The sequence below is a fragment of the Patella vulgata genome, chromosome 4, assembly GCF_932274485.2.
Source record: "Patella vulgata chromosome 4, xgPatVulg1.2, whole genome shotgun sequence".
NCBI lineage: Eukaryota > Metazoa > Mollusca > Gastropoda > Patellidae > Patella > Patella vulgata.
This window is the reverse complement of record NC_065882.2, coordinates 60,839,683-60,857,609: the sequence shown is the minus strand read 5'-3', so window position 1 is coordinate 60,857,609 and position 17,927 is coordinate 60,839,683. Positions and strand designations below refer to the sequence as shown.

Genomic DNA, 17,927 nt, shown 5'->3' with positions numbered 1-17,927 from the left:
TATGTGTGATCAAACTTAAGTGGGGCAATAGAACAAAGACCTTTCCATTTGTGTAGGTCGTTTGTAAAATATATCAGAAAAAGAAAATAGATTTATTTCTATATCAGAAAAAGAAAATAGATTTATTTCTATCATCATCAGAGTTGTCATTAGTGGTCTCAATATTTTATATATATAGAACATAAGTATTTCTAACCTTTAGTCACCCTAATTATAGTGATGACACCTGATCAATGACCTTTTAGATAAATAACTTTTGATCTTGTGTTTGTTGTAAATTTATTGATCATCAGTAATTACTGGAAGAAAATATGTATGTTTTTGTTGCCTTAAAGAACTTTCTTTCAACATACATTATTATTTTCTTGAAAATTTAATTTCAGAAAATTTACTAACCCACAAAAGCTTAATTGTCTTAATATTTTTTAACTATGTACGTGAGAAGGGAATTATGAAATATGAAAATGTATGAATATTTTATTATATTAGAGCAGGGTATTCTACTGACCATCATGTTATATTAACACGTATTTGACCATGACGTAGGATATGAGGTTTATATATGGACCAACAGAATTTTAAATAAGCACACTTAAATTAGGATGTGTGAAAAAGGGCTGAGTGAATGAGTATTCAGGGGAACTCATATCCCCAAATCTAAAAAAAATAATCTCAACTTGGTTAAAACAGTTTAGTATATTCTGTCAAATCCATTGACTTGATGGCTTACAATGTCGAGGTGTTTGTCTTTTTGTTTGCTAATTAATTCTAATGTGTGGTCCTGTTTCCACCTATCTCTAATTATTATCTCTAATTTAGCATATATAAGCAGAAAGCTTTTAGTCTGTAATCACTGCTCCTCGTAAGGATTATTCGGGTCTATTCTGATGAGATCTTCCAACTCCTGAGATCTCTTTGGTATATCTAGAACTCAACATAGAAAAATCTGACCTCCAGTCCATTAAGAGTAATGAAAAAAGTACCCCTAAGAGCTTTTATATTTAAAAGGGCGCTTCATTTTCTTTTTATGGATGAGGACTACAAACCCAATTTCCTGATATCTCTCTGTGTATATTATCCAAGACATGTCATAGAACTTTATTCTTTTGTAGGAAGAGAGTTCAAGACTTTATTGGTTTCAAGAGGATTATTACATAAACAGCTATCAAGACAAGTGTCAATTTTTCAGACTATTTGGATCTCTGATCGTGAATGTGGTGAAACAGAACAGCTGGGAAATGAGTGCATTGATTATATAAAAAAAACTGTTTAAGCCATATTTAGATTATTTTTCTTCGTGTTAAAGAACTGTGTTGTGAGGTTTGTGGCCTTCATTAACGTAAAAGACTTATGAGGTAGACTTTTTTTTTAAAAAAAAGAATTTATTTCTGTGGACAAAAGATCGGTACATATTTAATTGTTTGTGTCCAATTGAAGAAACCACTCAAGTTACAAGAAAATAAAGTGATCCCAAGAGAGGTGCTGCTAGTTGTAATTGTGATTTGTCGATGTTGGAGGTTACAGTAGAGACAGTAAAAATCGTGGAACGTGATCGCGGATGTTGTAAGGGGGGATGTAGAGTATTTGGCTGTAAAATGGATTTCTTGTCCATGTTAAAACACTCCATTATAGCCGACGACAGCAATTCCATTATAAAACATTATGATATTGGACGGCAGATTGGAACAGCTGGTCCGGAAAGTGTCTGGAAGATTTTTGAGGCTGTTCGAATTGAGGACCATAAGGTGGGTAATAGATTTAATTATAATATGATATATAAGTCTTTAAAGTGCATTTATATTTATAAATCAATAGACATTACGGAGGTTCTGATAGCATTACTTGGAATCTATGGAGGCAAGTTTTCCAGATATAACAAAAGGTATGTCCAAAATACAAAGTTGATAGTTACCTTTATAAGGTACATGTATATTTAGTTCTAAATTTATTTTTAGATGACAGAACTGTCCTTGGACTCTGTGACTTCTGTATGGCCTTATTCCAATGTAACCACCACTTCTGCCCTTTACATGCTTTTAAGTGTGCAATGCTAATATATGTATGTAATGCCAAAAGTTTGGTAAACTGTACAAAAAAATAGTGTTAGCCCATATGGTCACTAACCCAGGCACGAAATGATTTAACAGAAGTGTTAAGTTAATCAGACAAACATCATCAAATATTCTCACTTTTTTCAGTTTGTCATATACCCTTAAAGCAAATGGACATTCATAGTTTGAGTGTTGATATTGTGTAATGTCTTTTTAGCCTATAGAGCTTACGTCATCAACTGTCAGTCTTCATCTGTCTTTTCATATTATAAACTTGGATGGACAATTGCTGTCAGATATCAGGTGTGTTAATTTAAATAAAGAAGTTGATTTTTCTTTTACAAAGGGCTTTTGGCAGACCTTTTAAAGCAAATCAAGCCATGGTAAAAACAATTTCAACTTATTTATATAAATGAACTGAGAAGGATATACTGTATTGTATTTCATAAAGTAAGAGAATTTGTGAGAAGCATGAGTAGAAAGAGAGAGTGAGATAAATGGGGTTTTAAGTCCACTCAACATGAACTAGGTCATTTGGGGACTAACATATGGTTCAATTTGATATTTCAATAATTTGCTTGCACGTCAGTGTCTTTAGCAGTGGAAGGAAACCAAAGAACCAGGAGAAAACCCACAAGATATACAAGCTGGGGATCAAAACCACACTAATTGACTTAATTACAGACCTTGTGATCTAAAGTGAATGCATTGGACCTCTATACAACCCAAACCCCAGCACGATGAAATGATGTTCTTTAATTAAGCTTTGATTGACACCCGAAGAAAGTTCAGATTGTTTATTCTTTCTTATTTCAATACAACCTTCAATAAAATTAAGTTAATTCAAAATTGTCTGGAGAATTTCTTTAATGGTGACAGGAAGGACAATAACGTTTGTTGATAAGAATAACAAAATTAATGTCGTTAAAATGTTGTGATAATGTCTATTGATGATTCTTATATAACCGTTTGACAACTAAAAGGTTCAGCCATTCCCTTACTTCCTTCATAAATTCAAAATGTCTGCCTAAAGGACTACCTAGTAGACGCTTAATTAAACAGGAAATGACATCAATCAGCTCTGCTGAGTAAAAGTTGACGAGCTTTCGACATATTGGTCGCTTCTTAACGACCCAGTATTTTTAACGAACAAATTATAATGCCGGCATCCTTCCTTTTCTGGCTCATAAGAGTCAGACAGAGTAAGCAGTCAATCTGGCTGGTGATTACCTAATTTATCACGGCAACTATTGACAAATAAGTCACCATATTGGCTAGATAATCTGAACTTAATGCTTATCACATTTTCACTGATTGGTTAATCATTTGACAAGATAATCTTTGGGGATTTTATCAATCAACTTGTTTCTTTGTTTATTGGTTATATTTTAACCAAGGCTGTATGACTAATTTCTGTCCTGAATAGTAAATTTGGTGGAAAAGATGAAAGCCAAGAAAAATGCTCTCAGAGATTCTTGATGGCATGACATTCTGATAAATATAAAGTGTTAACTTGGCATTTAGATATTAAATAGAATAAAAATTGGAATGTTGAAAAATGTTATTAAATTACAAATTAGCAATTGAGGATGTTGAAGGAAGCAGATTTGATCAAATCCCTAGTGTGCTTAAAATATTAAAATTGACAGCTTGCCTAAGCATTCAAATATAAAAAAAACTAGACTTGATTGTGTTTTTGAATTTCTTTTTCATCCCATTTTAAAAATTGAGCGATTGCAATAAGGGTACTAGGGCTCCGCATGAGAAATCAAGTGTTCATTATGTTGCTTTTTTATACGCCCACATTGAAATGTGGTTGTATATTGTCGTTTCTCCTGTCTGTGCCCTTTGTGGAATGGATGGCCGAATGGTTAGCGCGTGTGTGCTATATCATAAAGTCTGCCACTGAGTCAACTGGCTGGGTTTTGATTCCCCGGTTGTGCGTGAAAAGGAGTAGGGTCGTCTGTCCAACCTCATGGGCTTACATTCGGGTCCTCCGGTTTCCTCCCACTGCTAAAGCCCCCTACGCGCAAGCAAATTATTGAAATAAAATTTAACATATATGTTAGTCCCGAAATGACCTAGTTTGTGTCGAGTGGATGTTAAACCCCATTTCTTTCTGTCTCTCCCCTTTGTGGAATCCTGTGAATGCTGTAACAACAAAATTTATCATCTGATTTATTTATATTGAGATTAGTGAGATGCTGAGGCCTATTGACATCTGTTAAATCCAGATGTCCGATCTGTTTAAAAATTATATTACATCAAATTACTGAGGCACTTATATGAGGCCTATTATTAACAATTTCCATTTATTGCCTCTAGAGTTATAGTCCATGTTGACCTTTCAGACCTGCAGACCTTGCATAATTTTGTGAATACTCTAGCCATAAAGTTATCATGCAATCTGCGCATTATTCAGATTAGTGAAATGAAGAAGCCTATCAGATTTTTAAAAAATGAAATTGATCACTTTACAAGTTATTGTCTTCGCTAACTTTGGAAAATTATGTGAACCTAACCCCCAATTTACCACCCTAATCTGCTTCTGCTTGAAATATACATGCATTGTTCAGATTAGTGAAACAAGAATCATATTGAATTTCAACAATTTCCATTAACATTTAAGATTTTGACACATGTTCACTACCTGATCTGTAGTAATTCACAAGCATTCTTTAAATTAGTGAAATGATGAAACCTAACTAATGAATTTCAACAATTTCTGTTGATTACTTCCAGAGTTATATGACCTTTGTTCAACTTTGTAAAATCTTGAGAATAATCTATTGACAAAAGTTATTATGAACCCTGTTCAACTTTGTAAAATTTTGGGAATGACCTATTGACAAAAGTTATCATCAGACAGACTTGAAAATTATCTATATTGTTGTGAATATAGTAAAAGGAGAAATATTATAAAATTGTTACAATTTCTGATAATTACTTAGTGTTATTGCCCTTGGTTATGTCATAGATGCTTGTCAAAGTGAGATATTATACAGTAAAGATATTAAATTTCGTAGACTGCACAGGCTAGTACATGTATATGTTTTGTTGCCTGGCAGCCTATCTCTTCCATGCATCTTTAAAATATCTAGTAATAAAACTAAGGTGTAAGATGTATATGTAGATTTAGTCTGCAGAAGCAAATATATTAGGATAAACAAGAAATGAAAAAAAAACTAGCCATACCCGTCTTCATCAGTAGGATACTAAACCTCACTTCATTTCATGGAATTAATGGTTGCTTTTTGACAAATTTATGCTCAGACAATAATCTTTGGGTGGTGTATGTAGTAACTTTAATAGAACATATGGTTTTAGAGTGGGACACATGGTTCCTTGAGTATTACATGTCGGGATAATCTTGCTTTATAAATATACTCATGATTAGTTTATTGGATTCAGAGTGCAGCTATATTTTTAAGCTATTATCTTGCAAATAGTAAACTATAAGGATCATGTCGCTTTAAATGACAACCTAATTAGGAGCCTACATCATATATTTGTCAAACATAGAGTCCATACCAAATATAGAAATTTGTTTACCACCTTCATACAATAGCCGAACACCATTTTACAAACCCGTTAGAAATACTTGTGTTTTATGAAATAGTTCCCACTACATCAATGTGAGGTGGATGAATGGCGAGTTTTTATTGCCTTCCTCTTCTCGTAATGTGAAGATTTATGGTACTATAGATGATATTTTTATTACGACTTGGTTAGATTTGTGTTAAAATTCCAAGAGCATCCAATTTTTATTTCCTAACCTTCATCGACTGGTGAAATTTGTCATAATCTTAGAAATCGAGAGACGTGAAATTAAATAAGTCTAGCACAAATTTGATTTGAAACAAACACATTTGGTATTCGTGTAGTTTTTAGGTCAGTGAGATGACTTAATGAGGTTGTTAGCTTAGGAAATGAAAAGAATATAAATACGATTCTTTTTAAATAATGATATAGTTATTGTTCATACGTCTGTTATTATAGTAGATTATTTAATACTTTCTGCTTCTATTATGTTCTCTTTTTCTGTCTGACAGAATGCTTTTGAATATTAAGAAAATATGAATCTGTATGGAAAATAAAATTAATATACTTTGAAAACTAAAAACAGAACATTTTTTACTCTGAATTATTGTGCTCTGTTTTTCTGTCTGATAAATACTTTTGACCCGGGTTTTGAACAGTAAGAAAATAAAAATTGGTATTGAAGTAGATATACATTGAAAAAAAATATAACAGGGCATGATTTGCATTTTGTCGGAAACTATGGTATTGAATTAATCCTGACTTTGTAAAATGGTGATCGACTATTGTATGAAGGTGGTAAACAAATTTCTATATTTGGTATGGACTCTATGTTTGACAAATATATGATGTAGGCTACTAATTGGGTTGTCATTTAAAGCAACATGATCCTTACAGTTTGCTATTTGCAAGATAATGGCTGCACTTTGAATCCAATAAACTAATCATGAGTATATTTATAAAGCAAGATTATCCTGACATGTAATACTCAAGGAACCATGTGTCCCACTCTAAAACCATATGTTCTATTAAAGATACTACATACACCACCCAAAGATTATTGTCTAAGCAAAAATTTGTCAAAAAGCAACCATTAATTCCATGAAATGAAGTGAGGTTTAGTATCCTACTGATGAAGAAGGGTATGGGTAGAGTATTCACAAAATTATGGAAGTTTTTTTTTCATTTCTTGTACTCAGATTCATTATTTAACAGTTAATTAAGAAAATTAAAATATCATCACTAGATCTCCCTGCTTGGGTTCAATCGGATTAAAAACAGGCCCATCAATTAGAATCATGAACATGTAAGATGACGGCAGGAGAGTTCAATTCAGCTTCGAAGAAATCTAGACAGATTCTATTCAAAAAAAGAAGTGAGAAGAGAGAAAATAAACAACAATAAAAGATGCATAAGGTGCAAATGCCACTGTCTGGTCAAAATTTTATAGATTATAGAAAAAAAAATAATTGTTCTGCTACAGATGTCAGTCATGAGCTCCAGTATGAATAGTAACTAATACTTTAAGCCTAAAGCAGACAATCGAACATTTATGATGATGAACAAAAACACTGAATATTTTTATGTTTGTTGTTTGCAGACAACGAACATGGTCCTGCACACGAACGAATGTTTTAGCTCAAACAATACACTTAAGTGCCACATAAAATTATGTGATTTCAAATTGGCATACATATCATATCACTGATTGGTGCTTCTTGACAGTTCCATGGATGTTCAGCTTCAATGGAGACAATGAACAGAGAAATGTATGGGTGGCAAACAATTTCCAAGTATCTAACAAGTTTGATTTCACAAACATTTTGTCCGAATATATTTGTTCGTGTTTTATTTAACCAGCAGACAGTGAACAAATTGATCGGAACAATATTTTAATGAATGTTTGGCTAAGTTGTTCCTTTGTCTGCTATAGGCTTTTGGTAACAAAAGTAAGATAAAGTCATTCAGATATCTTTACCAATTTTGCTTTTGACTTACTTTGCAGATGACCCATAAATATGTTCCAAATATTGAATATTGAAACTCTTCGACAATTGTGCTAAATTTAGAAGGACCCAATATAATCATTGATAATAAATCTGCATGATTTGTTTGTGCTGTGAATTTTAAGCATATCCTATTACTATAATTGTACAAGTATATATAGTGTAAAAATGTCGAGAGATATATTCTTCTCAGCTAACCATTGGTGTGGTGAAAAGGTAAAAGAAAATGTTGGTTTCCCGTTACAAAGATGTATATTTATTGATTTGTTCAGGGCAGAGAGTAAAATCAGTAGGAGTATTATTAAGGAAGGAAGTCAGTCTATACGTTATTGTCTTGTGAGTAATTGTCTTCTTTATGATGATAGACGAGACCTATTGACGGTCAACTTAAATAATGCTACATTTTAACTTGCTGCAAATTTAAAAACATTGAGAATTGATATACAAAATATGCGTTACAGACCATTTATCACTATGCATGCAAATCATGATATTGCTATGTAGTTATTTTTTTTGCATCTTTTAAAAACTTCAGTAAATAGAAAGTCTGGTAGATTGCCATAATAAATTGGGTGGGATGGGGTTCATGAAAACACATACCTGTCCAACAATTGATCCCTATTTCCCTTTCCCTCATCTGTTTATTGGTAAATCATTGAAAACTTATAAAAAAAATTAATGTACATGTGGGCGCAGACATAAAAGAAAACTTGAAAATTGAAAGTTAAAGAAAAGTAGGCAGGCACCATATTTTTAGTTACCTGCTCAACTCATATTAACAGGGACTTGGGGAGTTTGGAGATGGGGCATAGTCCAACCCAAACAGATTAATAGGATAAAATTGATGGAGTATGTCATTGCTTGTCTGTAATGCTTGCTACAAAATATTTTTGGGGTGTGTGTGTGTGTGGGGGGGGGGGGGACTACCCAATCACAGACTAGGCAATCATAATGTGGGTAGTCGAAAAATTTATAGATCATGTCAAGTGCCAATATGAAGAAAATCGTTTTGTATGCCCACAATGGAATGTAGTTGTATAATGTTGTTGTCAGTCCATCTGATACAAAGAAACCTATTGGATTTCAACAATTTCCATTAATTACTTCTAGAGTTACGGCTCTTGTTTCCCATTGTGGAACCTTGTGAACAACAAAAGCTATCATCAAAGAAAGATTGAGAGAACCCTCGTCAAAATGTCACCAAACATAATCTTCTAAGTAACTTGAATTCCATATAATATGTGTTACATTTATTCAGTTAATTACTAAAAGCCACATAATGAATTTAAACAGTCAGATATATACTGTTTGAAGATTTTGCTATGTGGACTTAGCTGCTGAGAGTGTGTGTTTCACTGCCTGGCTACCTATCTTTTACATCTATCAGACCAATAATTACTCTGTATTGTACTGAAGTAATGATATACCTATTAAGTTTCATTGTGTGATAACAGAGTGACCAATAAAATCAATACTTATTTATTACAAAGTGAAACACACAAGGCTAATAAAAAGGATTGTTTTAATTTCTTTGTTATTAATCATTGTATATCTTTACTATTAATCATTGTATATCTTTACTATTAATCATTGTATATCTTTACTATTAATCATTGTATATCTTTACTATTAATCATTGTATATCTTTATTATTAATCAGTGTATATCCTTATTATTAATATCTTTACTGTTAATCAGTGTATATCTGTATTATTAATCAGTGTATATCTGTATTATTAATCATTGTATATCTTTATTAATAATCATTGTATATGTTTGTTTTAGGAAGCATCTGTATTTTGGTTTGAGAAAAAAGTTGCAGATAAACTTCACAAACCTCGACGAAGGGAACAAGTGGCCGAAATATTACGAAAGGAGGTGAATCAGTTATGCAGAATTCGCCACCCAAAAATTATCTCTATACAGCATGGTTTAGAGGAGTGCCAGTAAGTATAAATTCTTTTGCAACATAGTTATCAGTAGGCGGATTGTATCAAACAGAATAAGTACTATAAATTCACATGTACATTAATCAATTTTTTGTTACATGTAACATTATATCTATATTAATTTCCATAATTCAACATTATTACACATCTGTATATACACAGATTGTGTGCAGTGAAGGTGCCAGCCTCCGGTAGCTGGAGGGGCAAAGTCGAAGGTTAAGGGGGCAAAGGTGTGAGTTTCAACTAGGGGCATAGGGGGTCTGCCTCAGAAATGTTTGAAATACAGACTGCCGGAAATGCAGTCTGGCAGTATTTCAGTCTTTGATCGTCGAGATAAATAGATCTGACCAGATACCGCCTGTCGTCTGACCACTAGTTTATTAGATCAGAGAAGAAAGTGTCAAACGAACAGACTTGCGAACCTCAATGAAGCCCCCGAAAATTTGAAAAATAGACTGCCGGAACTGCACACTGGCAGTATTTCAGGCACTGATCGTCGATATATATACGCCTGTTGCCAAATCACTAGTTTATCAGATCAGAGAGGAAAGTGTCAAACGGACAGACTAGTGAATCAACAGTGAATGAAAATTTTCGCCACAATATTTTGAGAAATAGACCGCCAGAAATGCAGTCTGGCAGTATTTCAGACACTGGTCGTTGAGATAAATAGAGCTGACCAGATACTGTCTGCCGCCAAATCTCTCGCTTATCTGAACAGAGAGGGGTGTGTCAAACGAATGGAGTGAACCCATACCCAAAAACTTTGGGGATCATAAAAAGCACTTGTGGTTTATGTGTTATTGTTTATAGTAGGTTTACAGCAGGATGGGTTCGGTAAAAAATCACTCGAACTCTACAACATGCAAGTTTATGACAGAGTGGGAATGTGGGATTTGATCACCGTAGAAGGTATTAACGAAGCATATCACAAATATATTTTTGTTATTTTTTTAAATTATTGGGCGGGGCAAACAGAGGGCCCTACCCCCTTGCTCCCCCTTGGCGCCTCCACTGATTGTGTGTTTAGCCAGTTTAGGTATGGTTATGGGTGTAGTCATGATCATTATGGCCATAGTGACAGTATATTATCAAGAACTGATTCAAATAAGAATATTCATATGCATAACACTTTACTAAAGGTGTAATACCTAATGATTGGTGATTTTTTCACATTCTAATTAATCAATAATTCTAATTATACTGTAATTATTATAACCTGTATGAAGCCACGGTGGCTAAGTGAGTAAGACAATGGCTCGCTAGCCTGGAGGTCGCGGGTTTGCTCCCGGTGTTGGCCGAGAAAGTTGATCAGGATTTTCTGGCATGGTTTCCCCTCGTCAGTGGTGCAGGATGGAGGGCTTGACAAGGACAGCTGTCTAGTCATTCGAATGGGACGGAAAACCAAGGTCACGTGTGCACATTGACGTGAATGTAAAAGAGTAGGTCGTAGTGCCACTGTCCAGGAAATATTTCCCTCACAGCACATTCTATGGCATATGCCTGTCTTCGTTAGCCCAGTCATTTCATAACCTGTACTCACTGATTAATGTTAATTACCACCAGCTAAATAATTTATATTATTTTAAACATCAGTGTATTATGTATTTATCAGTACACTTTATTGTTCACCGCATCATTAGACGCAGGCATTAGTCAATGCCTTACCTTATTGTAAACCACCTCTAGCACAATTACACATAGTAATTACTCAACACCTAACTTTATAGTACATCACCACTGGCACAATTACACATAGTAATTACTCAAAACCTAACTTTATTGTGTACAACCTCTAACATCATACAAACAGTAATTACTCAACACCTAACTTTATTGTACACCACTACTAACATACAAACAGTAATTACTCAACACCCAACTTTATGGCACACCACTAACAACATACAAACAGTAATTACTCAACACCTAACTTTATGGTACACCACCACTAGCCTGCCTTTATTGTACATGACCTCTAGCATCATTACACACCATAATTGCTCAACACCTGACATTATTGTACATCACCACTAGCATCATTAGCCACAGTAATTACTCTACATGCGTATTTCATTTTCTATGTGAAGTAATAGGGTCAGATACAGGCATTTTGAAAAAAAGCAGGTTGTAAATTAAAATGTTTCCTAAAGCAATAAGGTAAAAAATAAAAAGTGAGTCTATTTCATAAGATTTACTATTACAGATTATACACAAAATGCAACACTGGCAGGAGCTACTGGACTTCTTCCTGTTTATTGATATCCATCAATTCTCATTATAACGATACGTTAAAATAATAAATGAGTTCAGAATAACACAGTTGTTAAAGCTTATTATCCACCTTCCTTAAGCTTTATCACACCACGTTTTTTTGATCAAGATGTTGAAATTTTTCATTAATTACTGAAACGTATACACATGAATAATTTTATTGCGCAGTTGTCTGTTATTTATTTGTTTTCATATTGCTTCCTTAAGCCTGGCTTGTCAGTTATTTTTTTTTCTTGCAAGGAAATATTGGAGAGTATTTTTTGTTTGTCTGTGCAGACAGAATTTCTGCTGTAGAAATAATGACACAGATGTTGGCTGTCAAGTGCTGTAGTATTACCCGATGAGATCCTTGTGTATGCTACAAATGTAACATGTTGAAACATCCGTAAGCCTGACAGCAGACACGATAGACTTCACGTATTGCCTGGTCTCTCGTAATTTGATGTAATGTGTAAATTGTGATATCAGAGACTTTGGTCACATTATCTAAACATATTATTTAAACAAATTACAGAAAAAATTCATGATGACAGGAGCGTAAATATGAGTCGAGTTCCGACTGGCATGTCCAAGCAACTTATCGGCCACAAATCAATGCATGTTAATCTAGTCTAAACAGACGTGTGTTTACTCATACGCTCCAGTCGATTTAAGGCTGACGGGATTAATCTTTGGGTTTTACGGATATATCTGAATATAAAAGGAAGTTTATTGGAGAGGTTACTCGTATCTGAACAATTTATTCTTTTTTAAAGACTATAAGATTAATAGCATGGTTACAAATTGAAAAATGAAGGCTTGGTCACCCAGAACATCATTAAACAGTGAATTCAATCAACATAATGCAGTGATTAATAAAGTATTAGATCATGGTTAGCCATTAAACAATATATTATTATACTTACAGCTGTGTTATTTTTTGTGAATGGAAATTTCATTATATTTACAATTTATGATCACGATTCATTTATAATCCCAGATATGACTTATTGCACTTGACTTGTAAATTATAAAACCTTTAAATTAAATTAGTTAATTGCAGTCCTCAATGTTAAGTATAATTTTAATTTACAAATCTCTAAATGAAATACTGTTGATTAGACATTCAGAACACTTATATAAAAAATGGAGTTTGATTGAAATGCAAATGTATAATATAGTACAAGTGTAAATTTCGGGGTTATGTGAACTTTATGAATACATGTCCATCAGATGGGTTGAACACCACATACTCTCATCACTTACACTTGAAATTCTAGCTCATGAAAAATAAATACAATAAGCTGAAGCTCAGAGGATGACCAGTGAGCTGATAACAGCAAAATGTTCTTATGGTTTTCGCTACCTGTGTTGGTTGAGAGAGTACCGGGGGATTAGATTTTCCAGTCTGGATTCCACTTGTCAGTGATGCAGGTTGGAGGACCTGACAAGGAACAGAGCCTAGTCCTTCAGATGAGATGAAAAACTGAAGTCCCAGGTCAAAATCTTACAAACTTCCAGCACTCCACAGAACCCTTCTGATTTACTAGCGACCTCCCAACTCTGCTTTTGTGCTGGGTACTGCAGTAACTAAACTCCACTAAGGCCACGCACCATTACATAATCTTGTCTCACTTTCAACAACTGACCCACACCAGTGGTTCAAAGCCGTGTTGTATTCAGTTTTTTAAAACTTCTTTATATACCTATTTTGACAGTAAGTAGTGATAATGAAGCTATTTATTGTCTTAAGTGGAGTGAGTTTAAAGTGCTGACGTCTTGTCAAACTGTAACAAATTTGATTTTAGATCTCAAGGGACAGAAAATAAACGCCCTGTCTGCCCCTTGTTAAACCTGTCGCAGATTCTAGCTGATCTATCAATCAAACTTTAATCTTTAGAGTTTAGTCCCTAGCCATCGTTAATACATCAATTCCATCTCCCTACACTTCCATTCTTATTATTGTATGTCAAAATGTCCTTTGATAAACATCTATACTTCAAAATGCGATTTCAACAGATTTCCGATAGTTTTTCCGTTTATTTGATGTTAATTACTGCTCCAGCGCTAATACCAGAAGACAGGAAAGGTTTGATCTTGTCCATAGACAGACGAAATATCTCGTCAACGGAAATTAAATATTGTCTGACCAGTAGAGGGTTTATAATTATTACAAATTTTAGTAACCAGATGGCCCATCTTCGGCCAAAATAAATAATAATGTGTGAAAAGTGATGCTTGTCATGGAGAGGGAGACAGGATTTGGGGCATTCATTGATAAATTAATGATTTGTTCAATGTGATAGACACCTCTTATCTTCCACATAGACAAATACCAATCATTGTATGGATATTTTAGTGCTCAAGCATATAGAACAATGTCTGAGTTCCTGTATTTTGCTTCAAGATAGAAATAATGGCAGTGATAACAATTTATAACTTGGCAAAATTAACAGACGATAGTGGGATAACTGCTCATCTTGTATTTCCATAAAATTGTTTTGTCATATTATGTGAAAGTAAATTAGATTTCTGTACAGCAACAAATATAGCCTACATTGAATTTTATAATGAAAAAGAAAAAAGTTATTTATATTGTAAAATGAATTTTTATTCTGGTGGAAGTCTGCATGCGTTGGCGTAAATATAGACAGGGCTACTGTCTCAACTAAACACAGGTAGACTTTATTCCCTTGATGTTAACTATATATAATTATTATTATAATCAATGAATTGGCTATTAATTGTTGATATTAATTGTTAATATTTAAGATACTAATTAACCATGACTCAAATTTAGAGTTAATTGAGCTTCAAATTCTTTTATTCTGGAAGATGTTTAATTAATTTATTGGAGTTTATCAAATTCTGTCAGATCAATACCTTTTGTGAACAAATAAATATGGATTTTGATTGGAGAGAGAGAGAGAGAGAGCACTGGACACAAAATAGGTCATTTCAGGACTAACATATGGTTCAATTTGATTTTAATAATTCGCTTGTGTGTAGGGGTCTTGAGCAGTGGGAGGAAACCGAAGGACCTGGAGAGAAACCAAAAGGTTGAACAGGCGACCATATTCCTTGTCACATTCAAGCGGGGAATCGAAAACATGGCACGTGACTCACAAAGTACCTGGAGAAAACCCAAAAGGTTGAACAGGTGACAATATTCCTTGTCACATTCAAGCAGGAAATCGAGAAACCACAACACTTGACTCAATGACAGACCTTGCGATTTCGCACACATATGATAAACCACTAGACCACACAATTTCCCTCCCCCTTGGCTAGAAGCACAAAATAATTTACCAGAATGAAATAAACCACAAATTGCTTTATGGGGGAATGTTGCATTCTTTATTCTGGGTCATGATGGACCAGACACCATAGTAAATTTGTTTTCCTGTTTTAAAAAATTAATGAGAATTCGAGGAACTATATATTTTCAATTAAAGTCCAAGATGTTATGTTTATTGTACATAATAGAAGTAATAGCCTGTATATTTCACCAATTTTTTTTCGATGAGATGAGAAACCAAGGTCTCGCATAAAAAATGAAATGAAATGGGTTTTAGCGTCCTATTTTTCTACACCGACTGGGCTAATGAGGGAAATTTTACCGAGACAGCAGGGCCAAGGCCTACTCATGTATCAAATTCAAACTATCTAGGGTTCTTTTACGTGCACAGAACCTTGGTTTTTCATCTCATAGAGACTACATTTTTTAACTATTTTTTTTCAAATTTGGTCTGAAGCAAACCCTATTGTTAATCAACATGAAAAACAACAATTTTTAAGAAAATAGTAGGAATAGGCAGAGTAAGATTACCTTTACAGGGAAAAGCAGTGCCACTTGATAATCCTGCCAGAAGTCGGATAAATAGAAAAATTGAAGTATTTAATGACCTTGATTATTCATTAAGATTTCTGCCCACAACCTAGTCTTTAATGTCTTGTCTTAAATAATTAATGAAGGAGAGATTGGTTCTAAGTTGTAGCATTAAGAATGTGAATATGGTTTTAATTGAGAGGTCGACAGCTTGTTTGTTGAGCCTGAGGGCATGTGGTGTCTGTTGTATTAATTGTCATCTTGTTGAATTTTGTTTATCAGATTCCAGATTGAATGTATTCTCAGGTCAGGTTTAGTCAGATTGTTTCAAAATAATTGATTGAATAGGTATGCACGCAAGTTGTTTTATTCAATGACAGAGTTGAAGGTTATTGCTTAAGTGGAGCAGAATGCTTCTTTTGCACTTTACATAGGTCATTTGAGACTAACATTTGGTAATGATTTTTATTTCAATGATTAAACAAACATTATGCAAGAGCTAAATCTGCCTATTGCAAATCTTTATTTAGACTTCAGATGTTATTAATTTGACCTTTATTTACACGACAAGCTCAAAATCAACTCTGTAGACCCGCGGATGACTTGGATACAGTTTGGATTTAAACAGTCGTCCATTTAAAATTAAATCAATAAATGGCGGACCAAGCTAATGTTTACTACTGGAAACTGGTGATGAAAGGCCTGTCAAGCGAGGCTACCATAGCCATTGAGCATGTTACTTGATAATTGAGAATATGTGGGTGGAGTTATTATTGTCTGTCAATCAAACGGTGCAGACACAATTGATGCCTATTCCTAGTCCAAACTTCCAACAGTGACAATTCCGTTCAGAACAAAGTAATTTGACTGAAATTTTCAACATTTTCTTTTTTTATCATTTATTTTTGAATTATTACAGCAAGAATGGCCAACTCTTTATAAAACTCTTAACTAATGTATCTTTAAATATACAATGCAATAAATGAAAGCATCTTTGTCTACTCTTTTCTGAATTCCAACTACCTAGGGATTGTCATTGCATATACTACCAATTTGTGCGCATGACCTTGTTTATTCATGCCATCTGAATGACTATATACTCTTTCCTTCACAGCGACAAGGACGACAACTATGACCGTTGGGAATGGGGCTTAAAAAATCCCAATGGATAGGCACATATCGGGATTAGAAACTGGGACATTCTGGTTATGAAATCAACATCCTCACCACACAACTACCGGATACCTTTAATCCATTTAATATCTCATGGAACCAATCTTCAAATTAAACCATTAAATTGTATTCAAGACATTCTACACAGCAAATTTCATTGCTCTAATCCAAGTAATTAAACTACTAAAAGAAAACTATATGATAAAAAACTACTACTAATAAGTTCCCTGTCCCAAATTGATCTTTAATTATTGACCAATATATGAACATAAAACCAATCATTGAAATATAATGAATATTTCCGTATTGCTTGAGTACATATATTTATGGACAATCAATATATAATATACAGTAAATAGTTGTTCATGGTGAATAAGAGGTCCTGAGAGTGCTGTTTAATTGTTGATTACTGATAGTTATTGCTTTTGCTTGATACAAGTTGATGCTAAAATATTATTGTATATTGTTCTAGTAAATACATACAGTATATACATTGATTTTGATAAACAAATATACAGATTTACTTATATAGAAAAATCATGAAACAGAATTAAACAAGGCTGATAAATGACAAAGATAAAAAAACCAAAAAAAAAAACAATTAGGAACTAATTTCATATGTTATTTCTTATTATATTTTGTTATTTTATCTGTTCAAAACCCAGGGCAGTATCAAATTTTTTATGGTTTAATCCTTGCCAAAATTTACTCACATTGATTAATTAACATTTAATTAATAAAACAGTTATGAAAAATATTGCGTCTTGGGTTGGATTCAGTCAGATAAAAAAAAAAATGGCCATAATAATACCCATATTAAATAAAACCACTCTTAACACCATCATTATTCTGTGATTCTAACACCCAAGTCATCAATATTGATTAATATTTAAGTAAATTTACCAATTAAATAAGTGCTCTTATGTAAATAATATATTGAGTAAATAAAATAACATATAATGCATTCTGTGTAATAACCATGATGTAGGCTATTGTTACGATGTTGAATCATTTGCCAATTAAGAAATAATTATCTAAATAATGTATTGATTTTGATAATGGGTTTGAAGATGAACTTAATGCGGGAAGTAAACTTGATTAATTTGTTGTTGGGTGTTTATGAGGT

At 33.4% G+C, this 17,927-nt stretch overlaps 1 protein-coding gene across 1 annotated transcript in view; it reads left to right on the top strand.

Annotated features, from left to right (window-relative positions):
- LOC126817968 (SCY1-like protein 2) overlaps positions 1-17,927 on the top strand; it is a 115,195-nt gene that overhangs the window by 51,097 nt on the left and 46,171 nt on the right. The window contains exons 2-3 of the mRNA XM_050545142.1: positions 1,113-1,745; positions 9,383-9,543. Coding sequence (XP_050401099.1) covers positions 1,509-1,745; positions 9,383-9,543 — 398 coding nt within the window. The 5' untranslated portion in view covers positions 1,113-1,508. The remainder of the gene's footprint in view (positions 1-1,112; positions 1,746-9,382; positions 9,544-17,927) is intronic.